This window comes from Theropithecus gelada, chromosome 9, assembly GCF_003255815.1.
Source record: "Theropithecus gelada isolate Dixy chromosome 9, Tgel_1.0, whole genome shotgun sequence".
Classification (NCBI taxonomy): domain Eukaryota; kingdom Metazoa; phylum Chordata; class Mammalia; order Primates; family Cercopithecidae; genus Theropithecus; species Theropithecus gelada.
Genome location: NC_037677.1, coordinates 45176305 through 45203466, shown reverse-complemented (window position 1 = coordinate 45203466; position 27162 = coordinate 45176305). Strand labels below are relative to the sequence as shown.

Sequence of the window (27162 nt, the reverse complement as noted above, 5' to 3'; positions counted from 1 at the left end):
TCCATGCTATTTATTCATTCTATGAATAATATTTATTCACAAGCAACTATTAAACATATATTATGTGCCAGTCATAATCCTAGGCACTGTGCAAAAGAGCTCTAACTTTAACCTTCCCCTTCCCCTCCTAATTCTAGTGGTGCTTAAATAATGAGCAAAGGGATAGTGGCAGTAATGCCTGCAAGATCGTGCCTATATCCTAATAAGAAAGGGGGTATGGGAAACTTGAAATAAAAAAGTAAAAGGCAGGACTTCCAGCTATGGCTAAATGATGAAGTCAGCAAATTCTCTCCCCAAAACACAACTATAAAGCTTGAAAAAACTGATAAAAACAACCATTTCTGTACTCTGGAAATTGACCAAAGACATGCAACAATCAGAAAAGCGCTTATGCCTGAAAAACTGCTAAACTTTGAGTAAGAACAGAACAAGTCTGCTTTGCACTGTTGTACTGTTTGTTAGGGCAATTCCTATCCCACTTTTCTTTTTTTCTTTTTCTTTTTTTTTTTTGAGACGGAGTCTCGCTCTGTCGCCCAGGCTGGAGTGCAGTGGCCGGGTCTCAGCTCACTGCAAGCTCTGCCTCCCGGGTTTAGGCCATTCTCCTGCCTCAGCCTCCCGAGTAGCTGCCTATCCCACTTTTCTAAGCTCAGTCCTCACAGAGGTTCTGTCAGAGTGGGGCATTATCATAGGGAGTAGCAATTTTGCTGATGCAGTCCAAAGTTGCTTATTCAATTATGATTGTCAGTAGAACTGACAATATTGGCAGCTAGTGAACGGGGAGGACCAATGCTCAATTAGTCTGAGGTTGCAGTCCAGGTTGGGGCAAATATATTCCTGGCTTGGACTGTATGCATGTGCAGTGGAGACCAAAGATGGCTCAAAGTATCCACACATTCTTGCCAACTCTAAGGCCGAGGGCATGTGCACAGGTGACATGAAAGGTCCAACAAAAAGTAAAAACCAAGGCAGTCTTGAAAACAACCTGAAATTCCATTAAGCTGAACGGAATTTCACTATGCAGTAACTTGAATCTATAGGAATAAATGAAAAACATGTGGGTTAATAAGAAGTTCCGATAAATATATTTTTCCTTTTAACATCTTTTAAAGACATAGTATGTATAAAGCTATAACAGTATATTTTCAGGCTTATCATATATAAATAAGTGTTATAAATGTTATATATGAACTTTGAGAATATTTCCCTACCCATGCACAGATCTGTTGGCAGAAAATAGAGGGTTTACTGGCTTATGGTTTGTATATGACTTCTGTCTCATCATTGGCTGATTACTAAATTACACAGAAACAAGAGTGACCCCTAGGAAGGCAAGTTTAAAGGTACAAGCAAGAATAAAGGCAAATATAACAGATATTAGTTGCTATGTTCTGTGAGGGAGACAGATTTCACAGATTAGGCCAGGCAAGTTATTAAACAAATGAACAATTTAACAACAACATTAATCATGTGAGAAAATCAGAATTCAGAGTTCTTAAAATATGTTATCTAAAATGCCCAATTTCTAACAACCAAAAAACAAAAGAGAAGTACAAAGGAAAAGTGTGACTCATATGTTAAAAAAAAAAAGTCAGTTGAAACTAACTTTTTGAGTATTGCCAGATTTTGGATTTAGCAGACTTTGAAACAGCTACTGTAAATATGTTTTAAAAAAACTTAAAGAAACATGATTAAAGAATTACGGGGACATAGGACAATAATAAATCAATACATAGGAATTTCAATGAGACAGGAAATGTTTAAAACCAAACGGAAATTCTTGAATTGAACATTCAATAACTAAAATAAAAATTTGCTGAAGGAGCTCATCAGAAGATTTGAGGCAGGAGAAGAAAGAACAGGTGAATGTAAAGACAGAGCTATAGAAATTAGCGAACTTGAAGAACACAAAAAAATTTAAAAAATTGAAGCACAAAGAAAATACTTTCAGAGACCTGTAAAGCAACATAAAGCATGCCAACATATGTGTAATGCAAGTCCCACACAGAAGGAGACAAAGGAGAAAAAGACAGGAAAACTATTTGAAAAAGATAATTACTGACAACTTCCTAAATTTGATGAAAAACATTATTTTCATGTATAATTATCTCAAAGAATCCCAAGTAGGATAAATACAAGAGATCTACACCTCGGCACATTAGGACAAACTCTTGAAAGTCAAAGAGAAAATCTTGAAGCAGCAAAAGAAAAATGTCTTGTTGCATGAAAGGGAGTACTGACACAATTAACAGTTGCCTTCTCATCTGAAACAGTGAAGGCCAGAAGTGGGAGGACATATTCAAAGTGCTGAAAGAAAAATACAAACTGTTAACTAAAAATTCTATATCAAAAAATACATCCTTCAAAATGAAGGCAAAATAAAGATATTTCCAGATAAACAAAGACAGAGAGTTCCTTGCTAGTTGATCTATGTTATAAGACATTAAAGGAAATTTTTTAAGCTGAGAGGAGTTTCACTATGCAGTAACTTGAATCTATAGGAATAAATGAAAAACATGTGGGTTAATCTGAAGGTCCCATAAATTTTTTTTTCCTTTTAACATCTTTTAAAGACATAGTATGTATAAAGCCATAGTTATAACAGTGTATTTTTGGGCTTATCATATATAAATAAGTGTTATAAATATTATATATGATAAGCCCAAAACAATAATAGCACAAAGGAAAATGGATAAAATGGAGCTGTCTTGGAGCAAAAGTTTCTACATTTTACTGGAATTATTAATCTGAAGTAGATTAAGGTAAAATGCATATTGTAATCTCTATAGCAAACACTAAGATGACACAAAAATACAATAAAAAATAGAAAAATTAAAATGGTATACTAGAAAATATCTATCTTACACAAAAGATGGTAAAAGAAAAACAGGAACAAAAAAGAGAAGACATACAGAAAACAGATTATAAAATGGCAAATGTAAATTCAATAATTATATTAAATGTGAATGGTCTAAATACCTCAATCAAAATACAAAGACCATCTTTGTATGTTGTCTATAAGAGACACATTACAGATTCAAAGACACAAACTGGTTAAAAGAAAAAGAATAGAAAAATACATGCCACACAGCAGTAATCATAAGACACCTGAAACTGGTCATGTTAATATATGATAAAATAGACATTAAGAAAAGAAACATTCTAGGCCAGGTGTGGTGGCTCATGCCTGTAATCCCAGCACTTTGGGAGGCTGAGGCAGGTGAATCACCTGAGGTCAGGAGTTGGAGACCAGCCTCAACAACATGGAGAAACCCCGTCTCTACTAAAAATACAAAATTAGCTGAGTGTGGTGGCACATGCCTATAATCCCAGCTACATGGGAGGCTGAAGCAGAAGAATCACTTGAACCAGGGAGGCAGAGGTTGTGGTGAGCCGAGATCATGCCATTGCACTCCAGCCTGGGCAACAAGAGCAAAACTCTGTCTCAAAAAATAAATAAGTAAATAAAAAGAAAAAGAAAAAGAAACATTCTGAAAAAGAGGAACATTTAACAATGAAAAACAGTAACGGTATTAGGAAGCTATAACAATTATAAATGTATGGAGATAACATGAGAGCCCCAAAATGCATGAAGCAAAAACAGACAGTATTGAAGGAGAAACAAAGGACTAATTACAGTTGGAGATTTCCAGATCCCAATCTCAATAATTGATAGAACAACTAGACTGAATATCAGCAACTATATAGAAGTCTTGAACAACAGTATCAACTAATTTGACCCAGTCAACATACATAGGGCACTGCTCACAATGACTACAGAATATACATTATTTTCAAGTACATTTAGAATATTCTCTGGGAGAGACCGATGGTAGGCCATAAAACAAGTCCTGATCAATTTAAAAATTTAAATCATACAAAGTACATTGTCTATCTTGGAATTAAATCAGAAATAACAGCAGAAAGAAATTTTGGAAACCCTCAAATATTTGGAATTTGAACAACACACTACTAAATCACCCACATGTCACACAGGAAATCAGAAGGGAAGTTGGAACATATTTTGAATGGAATGAAAATGAAAAACAATATGCCAATATTTATGGTATACAGCAAAATCACTATAAGGAAATCTATAGCTTTAAACACCTATATCAGAATATAAAGGCTCAAATCAATAAGCTAAGCTTTCACGTCAAGAAACTAGAAAAATTAGAAACTAAATCTAAATCAAGCAGAAAAAGAAATAATAAAGAGAAATAAAATGAAATAAAAAAATCAATGAACTAGAAAACAGTAAAACATTAGAGAAAATCCATGAAACCAAAAGTTAGCTTGTTGAAAAGATTAATAAAATGGAAAAGCTTTTATCTGGACTGACCAAGAATAAAAAATCAGTAATGAAAAAGGGGACATAATATCAACCCAACTGAAATTAAAAAGACTTATCAAAGAATACTATGAACAACCTTATGTCAACAAAGACAGAAATAATCATACATATACGTGCATGTGCCACCACCTGCCGCTACAGACATATAAATAGATATAACACCAATGCTTCACAGTATCTTTCAGAAAATGAGGAGAGAACACTTCCCAACTCATTCTATGAGGCCAGTATTACCTTGATATTAAAGCTAGACGAAGATCTCCTACAAAAAGAAAACTACAATGCTAATATCCCTCATTAACATATATAAAAATGCTCAAGAAAATATTGGCAAAGTAAATTCAGCAAGATATAAAAAGGATTACACACCATGACTCAATGGGATTTATCCCAGGAATGCAACATTAGATTGACACTTGAAAAAATCAATTAATGTTGTACATCTATTATACATCTATATATTTTACTAATACAAATAGAATAAAGGACAAAACCCATATAATCATCTAATGGATGCAGAAAAGCATCTGACAAAATCCAATAGCCATTCATGATTTTAAAAAAACAACAACTCTCAACAAACTAGGAGTAGAAGGGAAATTAGTTAATGTGTTAAAGGGTATCTGTGACAAACCCAGAGACCAATATCATATGTAACCATGAAAATACTGAATGCTTTCCCCTTAAAATAAGGACAAAAGCAGAGATAGCCACTTTCTCCACTTCTAGTCAACAATATACTGTATTATTCCATCCAGTACAATAGACAATGAGAGAAAAAGGGGGAAAAGAGGGTCAGGAGAGGGAAGGAGAGAAAGAGAGACAGAGATAAATTTAAAGCCAGATTGGAAAGGAAGAAGGAAATCTGTTTTTATCTGCAGAGGATATGATACTGTATTTGGAAAATTATCACAATAACTAATTTAAAAAACTGCTAGAACTAATAAGTTTTTCAAAGTCTCAGGTTACAAGATGGACATAGCAAAAACCGATTGTATACCTACACCACACATCAGCAACAAAAACTCCATAAATGAAATTAAGAAAACAACACCATTCACAAAAGTATCAAAAAGAATAAACTATTTAGAAATAAATTTAACAATGATGTGAAGACATACATAAAACACTTCTGAGAGAAGATAAAGAAGATATAAATAATTAGAAGTACATTTCTTTCTTCATGAAGTTAAAGAATCAATATTGCAGGATGGCAATTATCTTCCAATGAATCTACAAATTCAATGTGATTCCTATCAAAATCTCAGAAAGCTTTTATGGGGTGGAGAAATTGGCATGCTAATTTAAAATTTTATATAAAAACACGAAGGGCCCAGAATAGGCAACATAATTTTGTAAAAGGATAAAGTTACAGACTACCTATTTTTACATTTTCTCCAAAGTTACAGTAATCAAGATAGTATGGTATAGGCACAAAGATAGGCTGCAGGTCAATAGAATATGATTGAGAATCCAGAAGTAAACCCCAATATTTGTGGCTAGTTGATAGTTCAAAAAGGAGGTTGGGCAATTCAGTGGGGAAAGGGAAATCTTCTAACAAATGGTGTTGGGACAATTGACTATCCATAAGCAAAACTGCAGCAGCAATAACAACAACAACTAAAACCCTTCGAACAAACAAGCAACAGAACAACCCTTTGACTTTACCTCATACTATATACAAAAATTAACTCAAAATGGATCTTAGCTCTAAATGTAGATGCTAAAACTATACAACTTCTAGAAACAAACACAGGAGAAAGTGTTTGTGATGTTAGGTTAGGCGGACTCTTAGATACCGTATCAAAAGCATGATTCATAAAAGAAAAGATAGAAAAACTGAACTTCAACAAAATTAAGATATTTTGCACTTTAAAATTTAAGTACACCATTAAGAAAATTAAAAGTCAAGCCACAGACTAGGAGAAAATATAGGCAAATTATATATCTGATAATAGATTTGTATCTAGAACATGTAAACATTCTTACAACTCTAATAAGACAGACAAGCTGATTTAAAAATGGGCAAAAAATTTAAATAAGCATGTTACCAAAGAAGACATACAAACAGGCCGGGTGTGGGGGTTTATACTTGTAATCCCAACACTTTGGGAGGCCGAGGGGGATGGATCACCTGAGGTCAGGAGTTTGAGACCAGCCTGGCCAACATGGTAGAACCCCATCTCTACTAAAAATCCCGTAACTAGCCGTGCATGGTGATGGGTGCCTGTAATCCCAGCTACTTGGGAGGCTGAGGTAGAAGAATTGCTTGAACCCGGAGGCAGAGATTGCAGTGAGCCAAGATCACGCCATTGCACTCCACTCTGGGCGACAAGAACAAAACTCAGTATCAAAAAAAAAAAAAAAAAAAAGAAATAAGAAGACATACAAATGGCTAATAAGCACAGGAAAGTACATTCAACATCATTAATGGTTAAGCAAATGCAAATCAAATCCCCAATAAAATGCCACTTTGCACCCACTAGGATGACTGTAATAAAACAATAGCAAATGTTGGTGAGGATGTGGAAACATTGGGACCCTTATGTGTGAGGTGGGATTGTAAGATGGTGGGAATGTAAAATGGTACAGATATTTCAGAAAACATTTTGACAGTTTCTTAAAAATTAAACATAAACCTACCATATGATCCAGCAAGAGAAATGAAAGCATGAGTTCACAGAAACACATGCATGGGAGTGCTAATAGCAGCATCATTCATAATATGCCCAATCCAAAAACAACCCAAAAGTCCATCAATGGGTGAGTGGAGAAACAAAATGTGTATCCCTACAAGGGAGTATTACTCAGCCACAAAGGAACACACTGATCACTGATTCACCCGAGAACATGAATGACCCTCAAAACCTTATGGTACATGAAAGAAGCCCAATGCAACACACTACACAGCTTATGCTTCCATTTATAGAAAATACCCAGAACAGGCACATTTATGAAGACAAAAAGCAGATCAATGGTTTCCTTGGGCTGGGGTTGGGAGGGAGGATTAGTTGCAGATGGGCTTGAGGGAATTTCTTGAGGTGTTGGAAATGCCCTAAAACTGGATTGTGATGATGGTTTTACAACTCTATGAATGTAGTTAAAATAATTTAGCTGTGAACCTCGAATGGGTGAATTTTATTGCATGTAACTTACATATCAATAAGGCTGTTAAAATACATAGAATATGATAATAACCAATGCTATGAAGAAAAAAACTGGGAAAGGAGTATGGGAAGGCAGCGTGGGGTTTCAATTAGTGTGGTCATTAAAACCTCCAGGCCCTCAGGATGTGATGGGACTGCTCTTCCTGGGCCCCTTGCAGGTGATTGGGGCAGTGATTAGCGTGGGACAGTTGTGAGCGGAGTGTGATGTGTGTCCCTTCCAGACTGAGGATTTAACTGCTGACGTGAGACCATTCATGAGCTCACTATTTCTCGGGCCTCTGGTCTGGCAGCGTCAGCCTGGGTCTTTGAGTCACTATGATTGACAGGGCAGGATCCACCCCTCAACTCACCCAGGTGACCTGTGACCCGGTGGTTGTGTAACTCATCCCATTCAGACTCACCCGGGTGGTCAGAGAAAGCCTTAATAAAAGCTTTGGGTAAAAATCTGAAGGAGGTGAGTCTGTAGGCCAGGCGGCTGTCCTGGGGAACAATGGTCCAGAGAGTGGGCAGAGCATGCAAACACCAGAGCAGCAGGGAGGCTGGCACTGCTGGTGCAGAGCAGGGGCAGCGGGGTGGGGGAGTGTGGGGCACTTGGCAGGAGATCCTTCAATGGGCAAGGCGGGTGCCAGGGGAGGGCAGGCAGCCCACAGAGGTGCAGTAAGTGGCCTGGACATCTGTGTGGATGTGTTGAGCAACATGGATGCCCATAGATGTGACAGTGCTGATTGGACTTAGGTTCAAAGAGTCTTGCTCGGTGCAGTATGGAGAGATGGAAGGGCCAAGGGTGGGAAGAAGAGCAATAGGGAGCATCCTTTGCAAAGATCCAGGTGACAGCTGACCTCTCGCCGCGCTGCCATGTGATTATTCCTATTGATTATTCCTATGAACATTCTCATCAGATCAGTCCTGTGCTTATAACCATCAATAGCTCCCTATGGCTCACAAGAACAAGTCCAAGTTTCTCAATACAGCATCCACCTACCATTCCTCCCTTATTACCCCATTCCAACCACTTCAGTGCCCCTCTCTCTGAGTCTCCTATTCTCCCAGGACACAGTCATGCCCCCCTACCTGGGTTCTCACAGTCCCCTTACATCCCTGCCAGCAGTGGGGGAGAGAGTCTTCTCTGGGAAAGGCCAAGGTGAGGACAGCCACAGAGTCAGGGAGGCATGGGAGAGGGTTTTGAAGGAGCCTCCCTACCCCAGGCTGCTCCCAGCCTTGGTCCTGACGTTAGCGTGCAGGTCAGGGATTTGGGGACTTGCAGGAGTGGTTGGATTCAGAGACGCCTTCTCCTCCTCTTTGGACACTCTGGCTGGGTATGGGCAGAGGCCACTGTCTTTCTCTCCACTGTGATCCCGAGGCACAGTGGCTCCTTGGGGTGGGGAGTGCCAGGAGGGTCAGACAGGGAGAAGCCAGCAGTCCTGGGAGACAACCAGGCAGACCAGTGGTCTGAAGCTTGGGAGCTGAAGAGAAAAGAGGCTGCAGCTGGTCCTGCTGGCAGGAGAGTTCCCTAGGAGGAACTGAGGCCCACAGTGATGGAGCTGAGCGTACTACTCACTGCTGGGTGAGACCTTTAGCATAGAACTCACTAAGTGAGAGGTCAAGAGGCTCACCACGGCTCCTGCTGGAGGGAAAGTGCTGGTAGGTTCTCGATGTGGCAAGATTGTGGACAAAGTGAAGAAATGAAGCATAGCAGTACAATTTAATCCGTAAGAACCTTTCATTTGCCCTCAATCCCTGAAAATGTCAGTTAAAAGCAAACTTAAGTTTCTCCATAATCTCTATTAGCTGAGAAAGACACAGGGAGGAAGGGAGGAAGGGGCGGGGGGGTGGGGGGGAGAGAGAGAGAGAGAGAGAGAGACACTGGGAGGTGGCAGGTGGAGGGAAGAAAGAGAAACACACAGAGGTGCTAACTAAGAGACCAAGGATGGGGAGGAGAAGCCCCCTCCCCCTGTGCTGGAGACTTTTTTTTTTTTTTTTTCTGGAGCCTGTCATGAAATGGCATTGCCAGTCCATTTTTACAGAGTTGTCAAAGTGTTCGAGGTTAGGTAATCATTTACAAATTAATCCAGTGTCAAAAGGAATGAATGTGGATGAACCTTGGAAAAATTATACTAAGTGAAAGAAGCCAGACACAAGGCTTCATAAAAGGATACATATTGCATGAGTCCATTTACATAACAAATCCAGAATTGGAAAATCCATGGAGGCAGAACACAGATCAGTGTTTGCCTGGGGTGGAGAAGAGGGAGCAACCTCTTAATAGGTACAAGGTGATGGAAAAATTTTGGAATTAAATGGAGCTGGTGGTTGCACAACACTGTGAGTGTATGAATTGCCACTGACTTTTACACTTCAGAATGGTTACTTTCATGTTATGTACATTTCATCTTGATAAAGACATTAATTCAGTCAAATTCATTAAGTTCAGGTATGTCATGCAATATGTCCTCTGTCCCTTTCTCAAAGGATTTGTACCTATGCTATGAATCCGGGGAATAATTTATTTCATCATAGAAATCTGATGGCTGGAACCTCCTATAAAAGCAAGTGACTGTTCCTTCCAAGTCATATAATGCAGTAAACCCAGCACAGGGAAAATAATAACTGGAGATATTAGGTATCAGGCTTGAAGAGAGTTAAAGGCTAATCTCAGCTGCTCCCCCACCCCCTATTTTCTCCTGTGGAAAGCGAGATCTAGGGAAGTTGACAGTGTGAGAAGTGTCTGCAGCACGAGGCCAGCCCAGGGGTCCTGGCTTCTAGACCACTCCGTTCTTCATGAACACAGAGCTTTACTCCTCACCCCATGAATATCTACTCAGACCACAGCAAAGGGGCTCTGTGGAATCTGAGCCCACCCTGGGCTTGGTCCGCTGGATCCTGAACCTGGTAGCACATTACATTACATCACCTGGGACTTTAAAAATATGCTGATATGTTGGATTCATCCAAGACCAATTAAACCTGCACCTCTGGAGGTGGAGCCTGGGGATTTTTAAACACACCTTGGGTGATTTTAATGTGGAGGTTGAGGTCCATGACTGCATTTCACCCACTAGCTTCTAGAATTTCCAATCTTTACCAGTCCTGGAGGGGCTCAGGCAACATCTCATAACTGAGCCCATCAGGTCATGCATGTGATCTGACTAGCAACTGCCAACCATCACCTACACAGCCCATGTAGCCAGCACCTGCACAACCCACCCAATCATCACCTGCATAGTCCACCCAGGCAGCACCTGTATAGCCCACCCAATCCTCACCTGCATAGCCCACCCAACCAGCACCTGCACAACCCACCCAGTCAGCACCTGCATAGTCCACCCAGCCAGCACCTGTATAGCCCACCCAGTCAGCACCTGCAGAGCCCACCCAACCAGCACCTGCACAACCCACCCAGTCAGCACCCGCATAGTCCACCCAGCCAGCACCTGCACAACCCAGCCAATTATCACCTGCAGAGCCCACCCAACCACCACCTGCCCAACCCACCCAGTCAGCACCTGTATAGCCCACCCAATCCTCACCTGCAGAGCCCACCCAACCAGCACCTGCACAACCCACCCAGTCAGCACCTGCACAACCCAGCCAATCATCACCTGCATAGTTCACCCAGCCAGCACCTGCACAACCCACCCAATTCTCACCTGCAGAGCCCACACAACCAGCACCTGCACAACCCACCCAGTCAGCACCTGCATAGTCCACCCAGCTAGCACCTGCACAACCCACCCAATTCTCATCTGCAGAGCCCACCCAACCATCACCTGCACAGCCCACCCAGTCAGCACCTGCACAAGCCACCGAATCCTCACCTGCATGGCTCGTCCAGTCAGTGCCTGCACAATCCATCAATTCATCACCTGCATAGTCCATCCAGCCAGCACCTGCACAACCCACCCAATCCTCACCTGCAGAGCGCACCCAACCAGCACCTTCACAACCCACCCAGCCAGCACCTGCCTGTGACCCACATGCATAACCTAGCCAATCCTCACCTGCACAGCCCACCAAAACAGCACCTGCCTGTGATCCAAACAGACAGTCATCCCACTTGATCTAACAGTTATCTCCCAGGCACTTTACTGAGGGACGCAAAGAGACAGTCATCCCATTTGGTATAATAGTTACTTCCCAGACACTTTACTGAGGATTACTGAGGTGTCCTCACTATTTCTCTACTAGCCCCTTGGCTGGATCCTTTCCAAGCAGGGACACAGAATAGCCTTCAGCTGCACACAGCTTTCCCCTGTGAAGGACTTGCCGACTGCCCCAGCGGTCCTTGGACATAGGGGTCCTTACAGACTCTGAATGCAATCAGAGCCCTGAGTCATTAGAGCCCAGGACCCTGAAGCCTCTGTTTTTCAGGCAGACACAGAGTAGCTGCATTAGTTCAGGGGTGGGGGTTGTGCCATCAGCCATTGCCAGGAGCTGAAGGAGGTCAGAACCCTGACCACAGATGCTGCCTGGTGCTCTCAGCCACAAGATCAAGACAGCCTCCAGGGACCCCATCCTCAAGCAAGAAGTCAAATGCAAAGGTAATCATTTCCCACATAGAACATAATAAAATTCTTACTGAAATATCTGGCTGCAAACGTCCTCCTTTTGCTGGAAGCTGTCGGCAGCATAATGAAGCTGGCAGTCTATGCAAATTTCTTCTGTATCCTTTTTATAAAGAACCAACCACATCCTCAAGCAGACAAGCTAATTCCTGTTTTCCAGTAACAGGAGATCCACATCTATAGAAAAGAAATATATTTAGAATGCCCTTTATCTGGTATTTTCTTGGATTTTAAACAAGAAGCCTTGCTGTGAGGAATTAATTCATTAAGCATAAGTGCATCTAGGGATCTTGGAATGGCCTTGAGCAAGTCACGGGGTCTTGGGGTATCAGTTCCTCAAATCTGTAAAATGGGAACCATAGTGACAACCACTTCTCAGAACAGAGGATTGAGAAGTGGAAAGAAGGGGCTTTGTGAGCAAAGCCCTCAGCACACATCAAATGCTATATTTGGTTTTTTTCCATGAGCTGACCTGGATTTAAGGGGAGCTGGGTTTCCAGAAAGCCTTAGAAATAAGTACAAAGGACACTGCAAATTTGCAGCATGACTTCCAGGATGCATTTATGGTCTTCGTCTGATGGGCACAGCAGTCCTGTTAGTGGGGAGAGCAAGTCCCACAGAGGGACAGTCAAGGTCCAGGAACACCCCATGTGAGACCCTCACCAGGCACACAGGCTGCTCATGGCATGACTTCTCCATTCCATTTCTGGAAATTTAGCATCATTACAGCATAATTTACAGTTGTGGAGAATCAAAAAGAAAAATCCCGATTATGAAACAGCCAAGCGATGTTTACACAGCCATCAACATCATTGACATAGTGGTCCTGGCAGTCCAAGGCAAAGGCAGGCTCCAAGATGGTGAATACAATGTTATCTAAATGAGGGCAGCATTGACTCAGATGGAGCAGTGACTCCTGGGAGGGCATGCACCTGAATTTTCTTCCCAGCACCCTCCTTGTCTCCTCTGCTCTATTGAGTTTGCATCATGTTTATTGGCAGTGACCTGAAACACCTTTCAGTTGCAGAGAGCATGAAAGCAGTTAAAACCCAATCACTGCTATAAAGATAAAACAAGCATAGTAGTAGTGCTCAGTGGCTCAGTGCAGGGCAGATCCTTCCTACACCTGGGCTTGGGGGTGCAGGAATTGGGGCTGTCACCACTGCAAGAGGGTAGAACCTGGGCTGCCGGACAGTGCTCAGTGGGCTGTGTTGGGGGAATGTCATCTTGGCCCATGCCTTGGGGGTCTGTGGACAGTTCCTGCTGCTAATGTTCTCAGAAGGGAGCATTGGAACAGCACAAAGAAGGGGGCCAACCTGAGCCTCTGGGGAGTGACCAGGGACAGTTAGGAGCGGAAGGAGGCAGCAGGCAAGCACTCAACTGCTTGAAGAGAGCAGCAAGGGCCAAAACCCAAGGTGCCAGCATGTCCTTGCCACAAAGTAAGCAGTAATTTGGGTTGCAAAGGCCGGAGTGCAAGGCTGATAAGAGCCCACAGGTACACAGGCAGAGAGGAGTGAGAGCGAGAAGCCCATCCCATGACCTGGTGTGCAGGGGGCTTTGGAACTAAAAACTCTAGGACCAAGTCAAGATTTTCCTTTTTCAAGTGCTGGGAATTTAGACATGGGCTAGATTGAGCAAAAAAAGGTATAGGATGCCCAGTTAGTTTTGCAGTGTAACTGCTATAAATATTGCATGTGACATAATGCCTGCTAAAAAGGTATGCATAGTTGACCTGAAACACTATTCAGATTTAACCGGGTGTCCTGTATTTTATCTGGCAACCTTATACCTTCTAAATATCCATTTTCTCTTTGATCAAAAAAGAAAATACCACCAGGTAAGAAACTTCCAACTGCAGACAACAAGAAAGCCAGTTAAAAAGAGGGGATTTATTGGTTCCTTGAGTAGGAAAGACCTCATAATATGGACTTCAGACATGGCTGGATCCAGCAGCTTGGCAATGTTAACCAAATCTGTCTTTTTTTTCCCAGTTCTCTTGTTTGCTTCTGGAATGCCTGCTTCATTCTCCACAAAATCCCCTCATTATTAAAAAATGCTGGACGACGGCTCGCTTCAGGAACTAATACTCTTTCTTTCACGACCAACACAAAGAAAGAGCCTATCTTCCAGTGTCTCTCTCAAAAGTGCTGGGAAACTGCCCCTCCCTACTCTCCCAAGCATCTCTTCTGGCCTCATGGCCTTGGTTGGGCCACTCACCCATCCCTGAACCACCCAAACCAATGTAATGTGCTGATTGGCTAAAGCCAAACTGGTCTTATACTAGGAATAGGGTGGGTTGGCTTCTTAAAAGCCACCTCGGCTGGTATGGAAAAGAGGTGGATGCTAGAGTGGATGCCAGCCACTGCAACCAAGGGTGGGGAGAAGGGCTCCAAAATACAGTGCCCACAGTGAGGTTGCCCTAAGGACAAGATACATGAGACCACCCAGCTGGCGTGGTGTGTGTGTGAGTGTGTGCTGTGTGAGAGGAGAGAGAGGGAGAGACAGAGGAAGAGGGGGAATGTTAGTTCCTCTCCTTGGACATGCTGATTTCTTTCTTTCTTTCTTTCTTTCTTTCTTTCTTTCTTTCTTTCTTTCTTTCTTTCTTTCTTTCTTTCTTTCTTTCTTTCTTTCTTTCTTTCTTTCTCTCTCTCTCTCTCTCTCTCTCTCCTTCCTTCCTTCCTTCCTTCCTTCCTTCCTTCCTTCCTTCCTTCCTTCCTTCCTTCCTTCCTTCCTTCCTCTCCCTTTTCTTTTCTTTCTCTCCTCCCTTTTTCCCTCTCTTTCTTTCCTCTTGGCCAGGTCGGTGATCCAATCTCCTTCCTGGTCTCGGGCCCTTCCCCCGAGAGGCGGTGAACTGGGCCGTGTGTGCCCGGACAGGTCCCTGCTCCTCAGTGACCTCCACCCACACCATGGAGACTGGATGTGTGTGTGTGTTGGGGGGACGCTGCATCAGGAGACCTCTGGTTAGGGAAGTTTTATTAGGAACCACCTCTGTGACCTTTACCAACCTCAGCCAATAGTGTTACAAGGTCCTACAGCGTGGGCCTCTCCTTTGGAAGGCTTGGGGACAGAGCTCTGCCCACCAGCTGGACAGTGACCTCAGTGGGAGAAGGGACAGGAGACTGCTCTCCAGACCCTCACCCCAGCCCTCGCCTTTCCCTCACCCACCTTTCTTTGCAGCAAGTTCAAATGCAGGTCATGCACCAGCTAAGCGGGCACAGCTGGGCACAGTTCCCGGGGCCTGCCGGGCAGCGCTGGGAAGGACGGCAGAGAGCGCGGGCTGGACGCTTGTCTCGGAATGACTCAGCCAAGAGCAGCCGCCGCTCGCATGGGCCACGCAGCAAACGGGCGCCCCGTGGGGGCTGGAGAGGCCAGGTCTTCTGGAACCAGGCCAGCGCACCCTGCCCAGGCGTCACCCCACCGCGGACATTCGCAATGACAGTCAGCACTTCTCAGCACACTGTGGATCACACGCGTTAGCCTGGCACCTGGCTGCGCCCCGAGGTGGGCATCACGGTGGGACTGGGAGGCACTCCAGTCACAGGGTTCACCAGGGCCGAAGTGGCGACGAAAACCCATCTCTCGGGCGTGGCAGTGGCCTGGCCACGTGCGCCCCAGGGCTTGCACCCACATCTCCCGCCGGCGGTGAGCGGGGCCTCCAGCAGAGCGGGCGGGGCTGCTCACCTGGAACCGGGGTCTGGCGTCTCCTCCCCCGCCTCGGCCGCCCGGGGCCTGCCTGGGGCTCCTTTCTCGCCGCCCAGCGGCAGCTCCTGAGCTCTCGGCCGGCTCCTTTAGCCCCGCAGGCTCCCTGACCGTGACCCTGCCCCCGGCCTCCGTGTGATGAGCGGGCGAGCAGGGCCGGGGGTATGCAGCCCAGGCCACGCATCCTCAGGCAGGACCAAGCTCCCTTCTATTCGGCGCCTCTGGGGGATGCGGTGCGGCGGGCGGTCCCCGCGGGTCGAGAGCCTGAAGCAGCTGGGTCGGGGATGGCCGGGCGAGGCTGACCCCTGCCGGGCAGCGAGGGTGGCGCCGCGGGCGGAGGCGACCTTCCTGGGCCCTAGTGCACGGCGCCCCCTGGCGGGCATCGGGGACGCAGCCTCCTGAGCTCCCGGACCGCTCGCCGCGCCTTCCCTCCTGGCTTCTGGTTACTCAAGCTCGTCTCACCCCAGCCTCATCTGTAGCTCACCGTCCTGTGTGCCCCGTGCTGTTGGCAGGGCGTGTGGGATTTCGAGGGTTTTCTATACTGAGTCTTCCTCGGAGCAGGTGAATTCTGCATAGCTGGCCCAATTCTGTGTCTTAAGTATGGGGAGAAAGTGGGGGCTGGAGAAATCACTAGCAGGGGAGGAGCCCTGAGGTTGCCGAGGGGGATCGGAGCCACTTCCCAAGGCTCCCAATCTCCCCTACTTCATAGACTGGGAAACTACGGTCACAAAGGGTCTGTGCATTCCCCAAGGTCCCAGAGCCACACGCAGCATGGCTGGCATTTGAAAGTCAAAGCAGAGGAAGCAGGCAGGTGGCTCTTGAACTGGCTTTCGGAGTCTGTGTTGGGCAGAGAGATCCTTCCCCAAAAGTATAGTGGCCTCCTACTCACTTGGGTTCAGCGTCCAGGTTCACCTGGACTCATCTGCCGTCTTGTCCTTGACAAAGGCAGGGTGATTGGCCATGCGCTGATGGCCTTGGAGAGCCTGATTCAGTCTTTGGGCAGAGCTGGGTCAGTCCAGCCTCAGGGTCATCACTCACCCTAAGCATTGTGGTAACCTCTGGCCTGCCCCTGGAGACCCCAGGTGTGGGGCAGTTTGACCATGGTGGAGAGTGGGAGCTGGCAGAGGTAAGGCCTGCCACAACACTAGAGCTCAGGGCACCTGAGAAGCAAGGTCATAGCATCCTGTTCTTGGACCCCGTCAGTCTCCACAGCTATAGGGGGCTCCATTGAAAACACTGTGACAGGCCTTCTCTGTGTGTGCCCTGGTGAGGGCTCACTCACTCTCCAGGCTTGCTGGAGGAGGCGGCATGAACTTCGGTGGAAAGAACGGAACTGGGGAGCCAGAGAGTCGAGTTTGACTCCTGCCTCGGACACTTCTTAGCCGCGTCTCTGGGGGGCTCAGCCTCTCTGAGTCCCCTTCCTCATGTATGAAGTGAGGATAGTAATACTGCTGAGTCCCTGGATCTGTTAGAGGATGAAGCGAGGAAAGTCAGGCAGGACATTTAGCTAAGTGTCCAACTCGCATTAAGTACACCATGCTCATGCCCTTGGCCAGGACGGTGTGTTCCAGCTGCAACCTTTATGAGGGGCCCTGGAAGTGCTTGTGTCTTCTGCTTCATCCATCATCATCATCGGCAGAAGCTAAGGCAGTTTTTGCTTCTCAAACCAAGTTTCTCACATATTGAAAGATATTCTGCATTTAAATTTACATGATAAATTAAAATATAAGCCACAGAACCACACTGTAGATCATGTTTAGAGTTCTTAGGATACTTTTGCTTTTATATAGCGACGTTGTTTGGTTTTTCTAGTTGTCGTAAGCATTGCAGGGCTATCTATTGTTTCACGTGCTTAGATATTTAAGTCAGTCGATGCCAGAACCTAGGGATTGTTTGCACCTTTTTGAAAACAGTCACATTACTGGAAGAAGAAACCTGGAGCTGATTCGTATTAGCCACGAGGTGGCGCCCTCAGCACACTACTTGAGCTGTTGGGTTTTCCAACAGCAATGACCAGCACAGGGACAGAGGATGTCCTGAAGAGGGGCTCTGTCCGCTTCAGGAAGTCCAGGGGAGTCACCTGGGTAACACTCACAGGAAACACATGCTTCTGTGGGTACACAGCTGGGAACGGGGTGAAGCAAGTGAGTTATCTTGGATGCAAATTTTAAGGGGCAATGAGCGTCCCTCTCCCCTCACCCTGGTCCTGGCCCTGGGTCACCGGACTGGGACGTGTCTGTGAGGAGCGGAGCTGGAGAGTGGCTCCCTGAGACCCCAGGAGAGAGGATGATGCTTTGACCTCAGCCCTGCCAAGGTGGGGCCTATACGACGGGGACGCTAAAGCCCCTCTTCTGATCCAGAGGCTGTGGCCGGGATAATCGGAAGTACTTTCTGGGAGGGGATTAAGGGAATGGACGAGGTGCTGCTCATCCTTATTCCCACTATGAATTGGAGCCGCAGGGACATGGAGGGTGTGGGGCTGAGTCCAGTGCCTCCCTGGAGTGCCGTTTCCTGTCTGCGCTCGGGCTGGGCCGGCCTCTTGTGGCTCCTGCACATGGCAGCCCCCCTGAGCTGGAGAAGCCACCGTGGAGCAGGTGTGGAGGCCGTGGCACCGTGGCAGGGGGTCTCTGTCCGGGGCCTGGGTACTCGGTGACACTGGGAGGGAATGCAGCCTCCTAAGTGGACTCGGAAACTGGAAGAAGAGAGTTGAACTGTGAAGGAGGCAAGGGAAGCTGGGTGCAGAGACGACTGAGGAATTGGCAAACATTTTGGTAAACCAGAGCATCATGCTGCGTGAGTGACGAGTAAAAAAGGTGGGAGTGTTAAGGATGAGGTGGAACGAATATTCATACAATGCAGTTACTAACACTGAAGAGTCACCTGGAAGAGAAGACTGGGGAGAATCGGGACATTAAGTCTGCTGGGCACTTGCGGGTTTTACTCCGGATCAGCGCTGTCCAACAGGGACATAGTTTGAACCACATCTATAATTACATTTTTTCTGGTAGCCATATTAAAAAAGAAACAGGTGAAATTAGTTTAGTAACATTTTATTTAGGGCAATATATGCAAAATGCTATCATTTCTACATGTAATCATTTATAAATATTATTTATTGAGACATTTTGTATTTTTTTTATACCAACTCTTCCAAATCTGGTGTGTATTTTACATTTATAGCATATTCCAATTTGGATGCTAAATTTCTGCTACAAATATTTTATCTGTATTTAGAGTTTACAAAATTTAGAGTTGAAAAAAAGATTTTCAAGTTGTTCTAAACATACGTAAAAGCTTTTTAGTAATTGGAGTGTGTATCAATTTCTAAATTAAGATTAAATAAAATTAAACATTTAAGTGCTCAATTGATCTAATTTCAAATGTGGTTAGTGGCCCTACTCTATTGGACATTGCAGTGGTAGGCATTTAAAAGTCAAATATTCATGTCAAAAATGTTAAGAATAATAAGTAAAGAGTAGAAGTAGAATGTATAACTTCTAAACCAGTAGAGGGGGCTATATACAAAAAAAATCTCAATCAATTCAACAGACGGAGAAAGGGAGAAAACAATAAAATAAAAATTACGATAAATAGAAACACAAAAGAAGAAGATAAAAATAGGTATAAATGCCGTAAATTTATCAGTAATCATAGTAAATGTAAACAGATTAATCTCACACGTTAAAAGACAGAAGTACTTAGGTTGGAATTTTTAAAAATCCAATGGTAGCTGTTTGTGAAGACACATATCTAAAACATTAGAACACAGAAATGTTGAAAATAAATGAATGGAAAAAGATGCATGAGACAAATAGGAATTAAAATAAAACTAGTGTAGAGGAGCAGTTCCAAGATGGTCAAATAGGAACAGCTCCAGTCCCCACGTGAGTGACACAGAAGACAGGCGATTTCTGCATTTCCAGTTGAGGTACTGGGTTCATCTCACTAGGGCCTATTGGACAGTGGGGGCAGGACAATGAGTGCAGCTCACTAAGCGTGAGCCAAAGCAGTGCAAGGCATCGCCTCACCCGGGAAGCGCAAGGAGTCAGGGAATTCCCTTTCCTAGCCAAGGGAAGCTGTGACACACAGCACCTGGAAAATTGGGTCACTACCACCCTAATAGTACGCTTTTCCAACGGTCTTAGCAAACGGCACACCAGGAGATTATATCCCTCGCCTGGCTCAGAGGGTCCCACACCCAGGGAGCCTCGCTCATTGCTAACACAGCAATCTGAGATCAAACTGCAAGGCAGCAGTGAGGCTGGGGGAGGGGCACCCGCCATTGCTGAGGCTTGAGTAGGTAAACAAAGCCACGAGAAGCTCGAACAGGGTGGAGGCCACCGCAACTCAAGGAGGCCTGCCTGCCTCTATAGACTCCACCTCTGGGGGCAGGGCATAGTCAAACAAATGGCAGCAGAAACCTCTGTAGACTTAAATGTCCCTGTCTGACAGCTTTGAAGAGAGTAGTGGTTCTCCCAGCACGGAGTTGGAGATCTGAGAATGGACAGACTGCCTCCTCAAGTGGGTCCCTGACCGCTGAGTAGCCTAACTGGGAGGCACCCCCCAGTAGGGGCAGACTGACATCTCACACGGCAGGGTACCCCTCTGAGATGAAGCTTCCAGAGGAACAATCAGGCAGCAATATTTGCTGTTTTGCAGCCTCTGCTGCTGATACCCAGGCAAACAGGGTCTGGAGTGGACCTCCAGCAAACTCCAACAGACCTGCAGCTGAGGGTCCTGACTGCTAAAAGGAAAACTATCAAACAGAAAAGACATCCACACCAAAACCCCATCTATACGTCACCATCACCAAAGATCAAAGGTAGATAAAAACCACAAAGATGGGGAGAAAACAGAGCAGAAAAGCTGAAAATTCTAAAAATCCGAACGCCTCTCCCCCGCCAAAGGAACGCAGCTTCTCGCCAGCAGCAGAACAAAGCTGGATGGAGAATGACTTTGACGAATTGATAGAAGAAGGCTTCAGACGATCAAACTTCTCCGAGCTAAAGGAGGAAGTTCGAACCCATCACAAAGAAGCTAAAAACCTTGAAAAAAGATTAGACGAATGGCTAACTAGAATAACCAGTGTAGAGAAGTCCTTAAATGACCTGATGGAGCTGAAAACCATGGCACAAGAACTATGTGACGAATGCACAAGCTTCAGTAGCCGATTCGATCAAGTGGAAGAAAGGGTATCAGTGATTGAAGATCAAATGAATGAAATGAAGTGAGAAGAGAAGTTTAGAGAAAAAAGAGTAAAAAGAAATGAACAAACCCCCCAAGAAATACGGGACTATGTGAAAAGACCAAATCTACGTCTGACTAGTGTACCTGAAAGTGACAGGGAGAATGGAACCAAGTTGGAAAACACTCCGCAGGATATTATCCAGGAGAACTTTCCCAACCTAGCAAGGCAGGACAACATTCAAATTAAGTAAATACAGAGAATGCCACAAAGATACTCCTCGAGAAGAGCAACTCCAAGACACATAATTTTCAGATTCACCAAAGTTGAAATGAAGGAAAAAATGTTAAGGGCAACCAGAGAGAAAGGTCAGGTTACCTACAAAGAGAAGCCCATCAGTCTAACAGTGAATCTCCCAGCAGAAACTCCGCAGGCCGAAAGAGAGTGGGGGCCAATATTCAACATTCTTAAAGAAAAGAATTTTCAACCCAGCATTTCATATCCAGCCAAACTAAGCTTCATAAGTGAAGGAGAAGTAAAATCCTTTACAGACAAGCAAATGCTTAGAGATTTTGTCACCACCAGGCCTGCCCTACAAGAGCTCCTGAAGGAAGCAGCAAACATAGAAAGGAAAAACTGATATCAGCCACTGCAAAAACATGCCAAATTGTAAAGACTATCGATGCTAGGAAGAAACTGCATCAACTAATGAGCAAAATAACCGGCTAACATCATAATGACAGGATCAAATTCACACATAACAATATTAACTTTAAATGTAAATGGGCTAAATGCTCCAATTAAAAGACACAGACTGGCAAATTGGATAATCAAGACCCATCAGCGTGCTGTATTCAGGAGACCCATCTCACATGCAGAGACATACATAGGTTCAAAATAAAGGGATGGAGGAAGATCTACCAAGCAAATGGAAAACAAAAACGGCAGGGGCTGCAATCCCAGGCTCTGATAAAACAGACTTTAAACCAACAAAGATCAAAAGAGACAAAGAAGGCCATTGCATAATGGTAAAGGGATCAATTCAACAAGAAGAGCTAACTGTCCTAAATATATATGCACCCAATACAGGAGCTCCCAGGTTCATAAAGCAAGTCCTTAGAGACCTACAAAGAGACTTACACTCCCACACAATAATAATGGGAGACTTTAACATCCCACTGTCAACATTAGACAGATCAATGAGACAGAAAGTTAAAAAGGATATCCAGGAATTGAACTCAGCTCTGCACCAAGAAGACCTAATAGACATCTAAGAACTCTCCAACCCAAATTAACAAAATATACATTCTTCTCACCACCACATCGCACTTATTCCAAAATTGATCACATAGTTGGAAGTAAAGCACTCCTCAGCAAATGTAAAAGAACAGAAATTATAACAAACTGTCTCTCAGACCACAGTGCAATCAAACTAGAACTCAGAATTAAGAAACTCACTCAAAACCATTCAACTACATGGAAACTGAACGGCCTGCTCCTGAATGACTACTGGGTACATAACAAAATGAAGGCAGAAATAAAGATGTTCTTCGAAACCAATGAGAACAAAGACACAGAATAACAGATACCAGAATCTTTGGGACACATTTAAAGCAGTGTGTAGAGGGAAATTTATAGCACTAAATGCCCACAAGAGAAAGCAGGAAAGATATAAAATTGACAACCTAACATCACAATTAAAAGAACTAGACAAGCAAGAGCAAACACACTCAAAAGCTAGCAGAAGGCAAGAAATAACTAAGATCAGAGTAGAATTGAAGGAGATGGACATACAAAATCAATGAATCCAGGAGCTGGTTTTTTGAAAAGATCAACAAAATTGACAGACCACCAGTAAGACTAATAAAGAAGAAAAAAGAGAAGAATCAAATAGATGCAATAAAAAATAATAAAGGGGATATCACCACTGACCCCACAGAAATACAAACTACCATCAGAGAATACTATAAACACCTCTACGCAAATAAACTAGAAAATCTAGAAGAAATGGATAAATTCCTGGACACATACACCCTCCCAACTAAACCAGGAAGAAGTTGAATCCTTGAATAGACCAATAACAGGCTCTGAAATTGAGGCAATAATTAATAGCCTACCAACCAAAAAAAGTCCAGGACCAGATGGATTCACAGCTGAGTTCTACCAGAGGTACAAGGAGGAGCTGGTACCACTCCTTCAGAAACTATTCCAATCAATAGAAAAAGAGGGAATCCTCCCTAACTCATTTTATGAGGCCAGCATCATCCTGATACCAAAGCCTCGCAGAGACATAACAAAAAAGGAGAATTTTAGACCAATATCCCTGATGAACACTGATGCAAAAATCCTCAATAAAATACTGGCAAACTGAATCCAGCAAGCACATCAAAAAGCTTATCCACCATGATCAAGTGGGCTTCATCCCTGCAATGCAAGGCTGTTTCAACATACACAAATCAATAAATGTAATCCAGCATATAAACAGAACCAAAGACAAAAACCACATAATTATCTCAACAGATGCAGAAAAGGCCTTTGACAAAATTCAACAGCCTTCATGCTAAAAACTCTCAATAAATTTGGTATTGATGGAACGTATCTCAAAATAATAAAAGCTATTTATGACAAGCCCACAGCCAATATCATACTGAATGGGCAAAAACTGGAAAAATTCCCTTTGAAAACTGGCACAAGACAGGGATGCCCTCTCTCACCACTCCTATTCAACATAGTGTTGGAAGTTCTGGCCAGGGCAATCAGACAGGAGAAAGAAATAAAGGGTATTCAATTAGGAAAAGAGGAAGTCAAATTGTCCCTGTTTGCAGATGACATGATTGTATATTTAGAAAACCCCATCGTCTCAGCCCAAAATCTCCTTAAGCTGATAAGCAAGTTCAGCAAAGTCTCAGGATACAAAATCAATGTGTAAAAATCAAAAGCATTGTTATACACCAATAACAGACAAACAGAGAACCAAATCATGAGTGAACTCCCATTCACAATTGCTTCAAAGGAATAAAATACCTAGGAATCCAACTTACAAGGGATGTGAAGGACTTCTTCAAGGAGAACTACAAACCACTGCTCAACGAAATAAAAGAGGAAACAAACAAATGGAAGAACATTCCATGATCATGGATAGGAAGAATCAATATCGTGAAAATGGCCATATGCCTAAGGTAATTCATAGATTCAATGCCATCCCCATCAAGCTACCAATGACTTTCTTCACAGAATTGGAAAACACTACTTTAAAGTTCATATGGAAGCAAAAAAGAGCCTGCATTGCCAAGTCAATCCTAAGTCAGAAGAACAAAGCTGGAGGCATCATGCTACCTGACTTCAAACTATACTACAAGGCTACAGTAACCAAAACAGCATGGTACTGGTACCAAAACAGAGATATAGACCAATGGAACAGAACAGAGCCCTCAGAAATAACACCACACATGTACAGCCATGTGATCTTTGACAAACCTTACAAAAACAAGAAATGGGGAAAGGATTCCCTATTTAATAAATGGTGCTGGGAAAACTGGCTAGCCATATGTAGAAAGCTGAAACTGGATCCCTTCCTTACACCTTATACAAAAATTAATTCAAGATGGATTAAAGACTTAAATGTTAGACCTAAAACCATAAAAACCCTAGAAGTAAACCTAGGCAATACCATTCAGGACATAGGCATGGGCAAGGACTTCATGTGTAAAACACCAAAAGCAATGGAAACAAAAGCCCAAATTGACAAATGGGATCTAATTAAACTAAAGAGCTGCTGCACAGCAAAAGAAACTACTATCAGAGTGAACAGGCAACCTACAGAATGAGAGAAAATTTTTCTATCTACTCATCTGACAAAGGGCTAATATCCAGAATCTACAAAGAACTCAAACAAATTTACAAGAAAGAAACAAACAACCCCATCAAAAAGTGGGTGAAGGATATGAACAGACCATCAGAGAAATGCAAATCAAAACCACAGTGAGATACCATCTCACACAAGTTAGAATGGTGATCATTAAAAAGTCAGGAAACAAGAGGTGCTGGAGAGGATGTGGAGAAATAGGAACACTTTTTCACTGCTGGTGGGACTGTAAACTGGTTCAACCATTGGGGAAAACAGTGTGGCAATTCCTTAAGGATCCAGAACTAGAAATACCATTTGACCCAGTCATCCCATTACTGGGTATATGCCCAAAGGATTATAAATCATGTTGCTATAAAGACACATGCACACATATGTTTACTGCAGTACTATTCACAATAGCAAAGACTTGTAACCAACCCAAATGTCCACCAATGATAGACTGGATTAAGAAAATGTGGCACATATACACCATGGAATACTATGCATCCATAAAAAAGGATGAATTCATGTCCTTCGTAGGGACATGGATGAAGCTGGAAACCATCATTCTCAGCAAACTATTGCAAGGACAAAAAACTAAACACTGCATGTTCTCACTCTTGGGTGGGAATTGAACAATGAGAACACTTGGACGCAGGAAGGGGAACATCACACACCAGGGCCTGTCGTGGGGTCGGGGGAGGGGAGAGGGATAGCCTTAGGAGATATACCTAATGTAAATGACGAGTTAATGGGTGCAGCACACCAACATGGCACATGTATACATATATAACAAACCTGCACATTGTGCACATGTACCCTAGAACTTAATGTGTGTGTATATATATATAAAAAAGAATCAGCTTGTAAACCTTCACAAAAAGCCTTTTGGAATTCCAATTGTGATTGCACTGAATATATAAATTGGTTTTGGAGAAATGTTTTATTGATAATATTAAGTCTGGAAACATATTATGCTTCTCCATATCAGTCTTCTTTTGAAAATGTCAATAGAGCTTTATAGGCTTGAAAAAAAAATAAAACTAGTGTAGTGAAGTAGTATTAATATGGGCAAGACAGACTAAGGAAAATCTTTATTAGGGATGAAGATTGCCATTGCAAGATTATAAAAGAAACAATTCACAGAGATACAAAAATCTTGAGCCTACATACACCTAACAACATAGCCTAGGAGGAAAGAAAACCAACAAAAATCTGTGACATAATGTGAAGAATTTGAAAATTCACAATCTTAGTGGAAATTTTATGACAACACTCTCAGAAACTGATAGACCAAGTAGAACACTAGCAACAAATTAGTAGAGAAAGAGACTTTGAACAATGCATTAAGAAAACCTAATATAATAGATATATGTAGAAGTCTGCACCCATGGAATATTTATAGAAATTGACCATGTATCACTTCACAAGAGGGTTCAATAAATAAACACTAAAGAATCAACAGTATTCAATGTTCTCTAATCTTGATACAATAAAATTAGATAACAATAAGAAGACTGAAAAACATACATCTAAAAATCATACTTCTAAGCACTGAAAAAAATTGTTAATTTATGTCTAAAAGGAGATATTGGAGTAGAAATTACAAAATATTTGGAATCAAATGCAACATTGAACCATAATTTTAAGACTCACTATATATGGCTAACATGGTACTTTGAAGGAAATTTATGGCATTAAATGTGTATATTGGAAAATAAGAAAGGTTGTAAATTAATTAACTGAAAAGTTAACTAAAAATTAAGGAAAAGATAGCATGTGATGACAGTTCAGCCTTTTTTTTTCTTTCCTAAGTTTAGCTTTGAAGGGGAATTGTGTTCTCAATGTTCTACACAATTTCTAACTGTTGAGGGTTCCTAGGTCTTAGGCTTGAGCCTTTTCTCTCCCAGGTATCTTATCCATTCCTACAGTTTTAAAATATAATCTGTACTGATGAGTCCCAGTCTCCAGACTAGAGCTCACCTCTAAGCTACAGGCATCCTTTTCTGACTGCTCTGTTACCCTCACCCTCTGGCATCTCACACCTAACACGTTTGAAACATGTGCTTCAACCTGTCCCAAGCTTGTTTCTCCTCTCCATGCCAATAAATGTTGCCACCCACACTAACTTTAAGCAAAAGATGTAGGAGTCATTCTTGAGTTTATCTGATGACTCATTCTGTAAGCCTTGTAGTCATTTCTATTTCCGAGATACATCCCAAATCCATCCTTTTATCTCCCATTCCACTATTATCACCCTAGATGTGCTACTGCCATTCTTGCTTGGCCTCATTCAAGAGCCTCTGCACTGGCTTCCATGCATGCTCTATTGTCCCCAGGCCATTCTCCAC

At 43.3% G+C, this 27162-nt stretch overlaps 1 protein-coding gene across 4 annotated transcripts in view; it reads right to left on the bottom strand.

The window, feature by feature from the left end:
* The window catches only part of ARHGAP22 (Rho GTPase activating protein 22), a 209421-nt gene extending 193419 nt beyond the window's left edge, over positions 1 to 16002 (bottom strand). For 2 of the 4 annotated variants that reach the window (XM_025397719.1, XM_025397724.1), the window contains exons 1-2: positions 15762 to 16002; positions 12095 to 12257 (exon numbers count right to left, since the gene is read on the bottom strand). In XM_025397719.1, the coding sequence (XP_025253504.1) occupies positions 12095 to 12146 (52 nt within the window). In that variant the 5' untranslated portion in view covers positions 12147 to 12257; positions 15762 to 16002. Of the gene's footprint in view, positions 1 to 12094; positions 12258 to 15245 lie in introns of all 4 variants that reach the window. The other 2 variants (XR_003121249.1, XM_025397716.1) reach the window with 2 other exon arrangements.
* Between the last annotated feature and the right edge of the window lie 11160 nt (positions 16003 to 27162).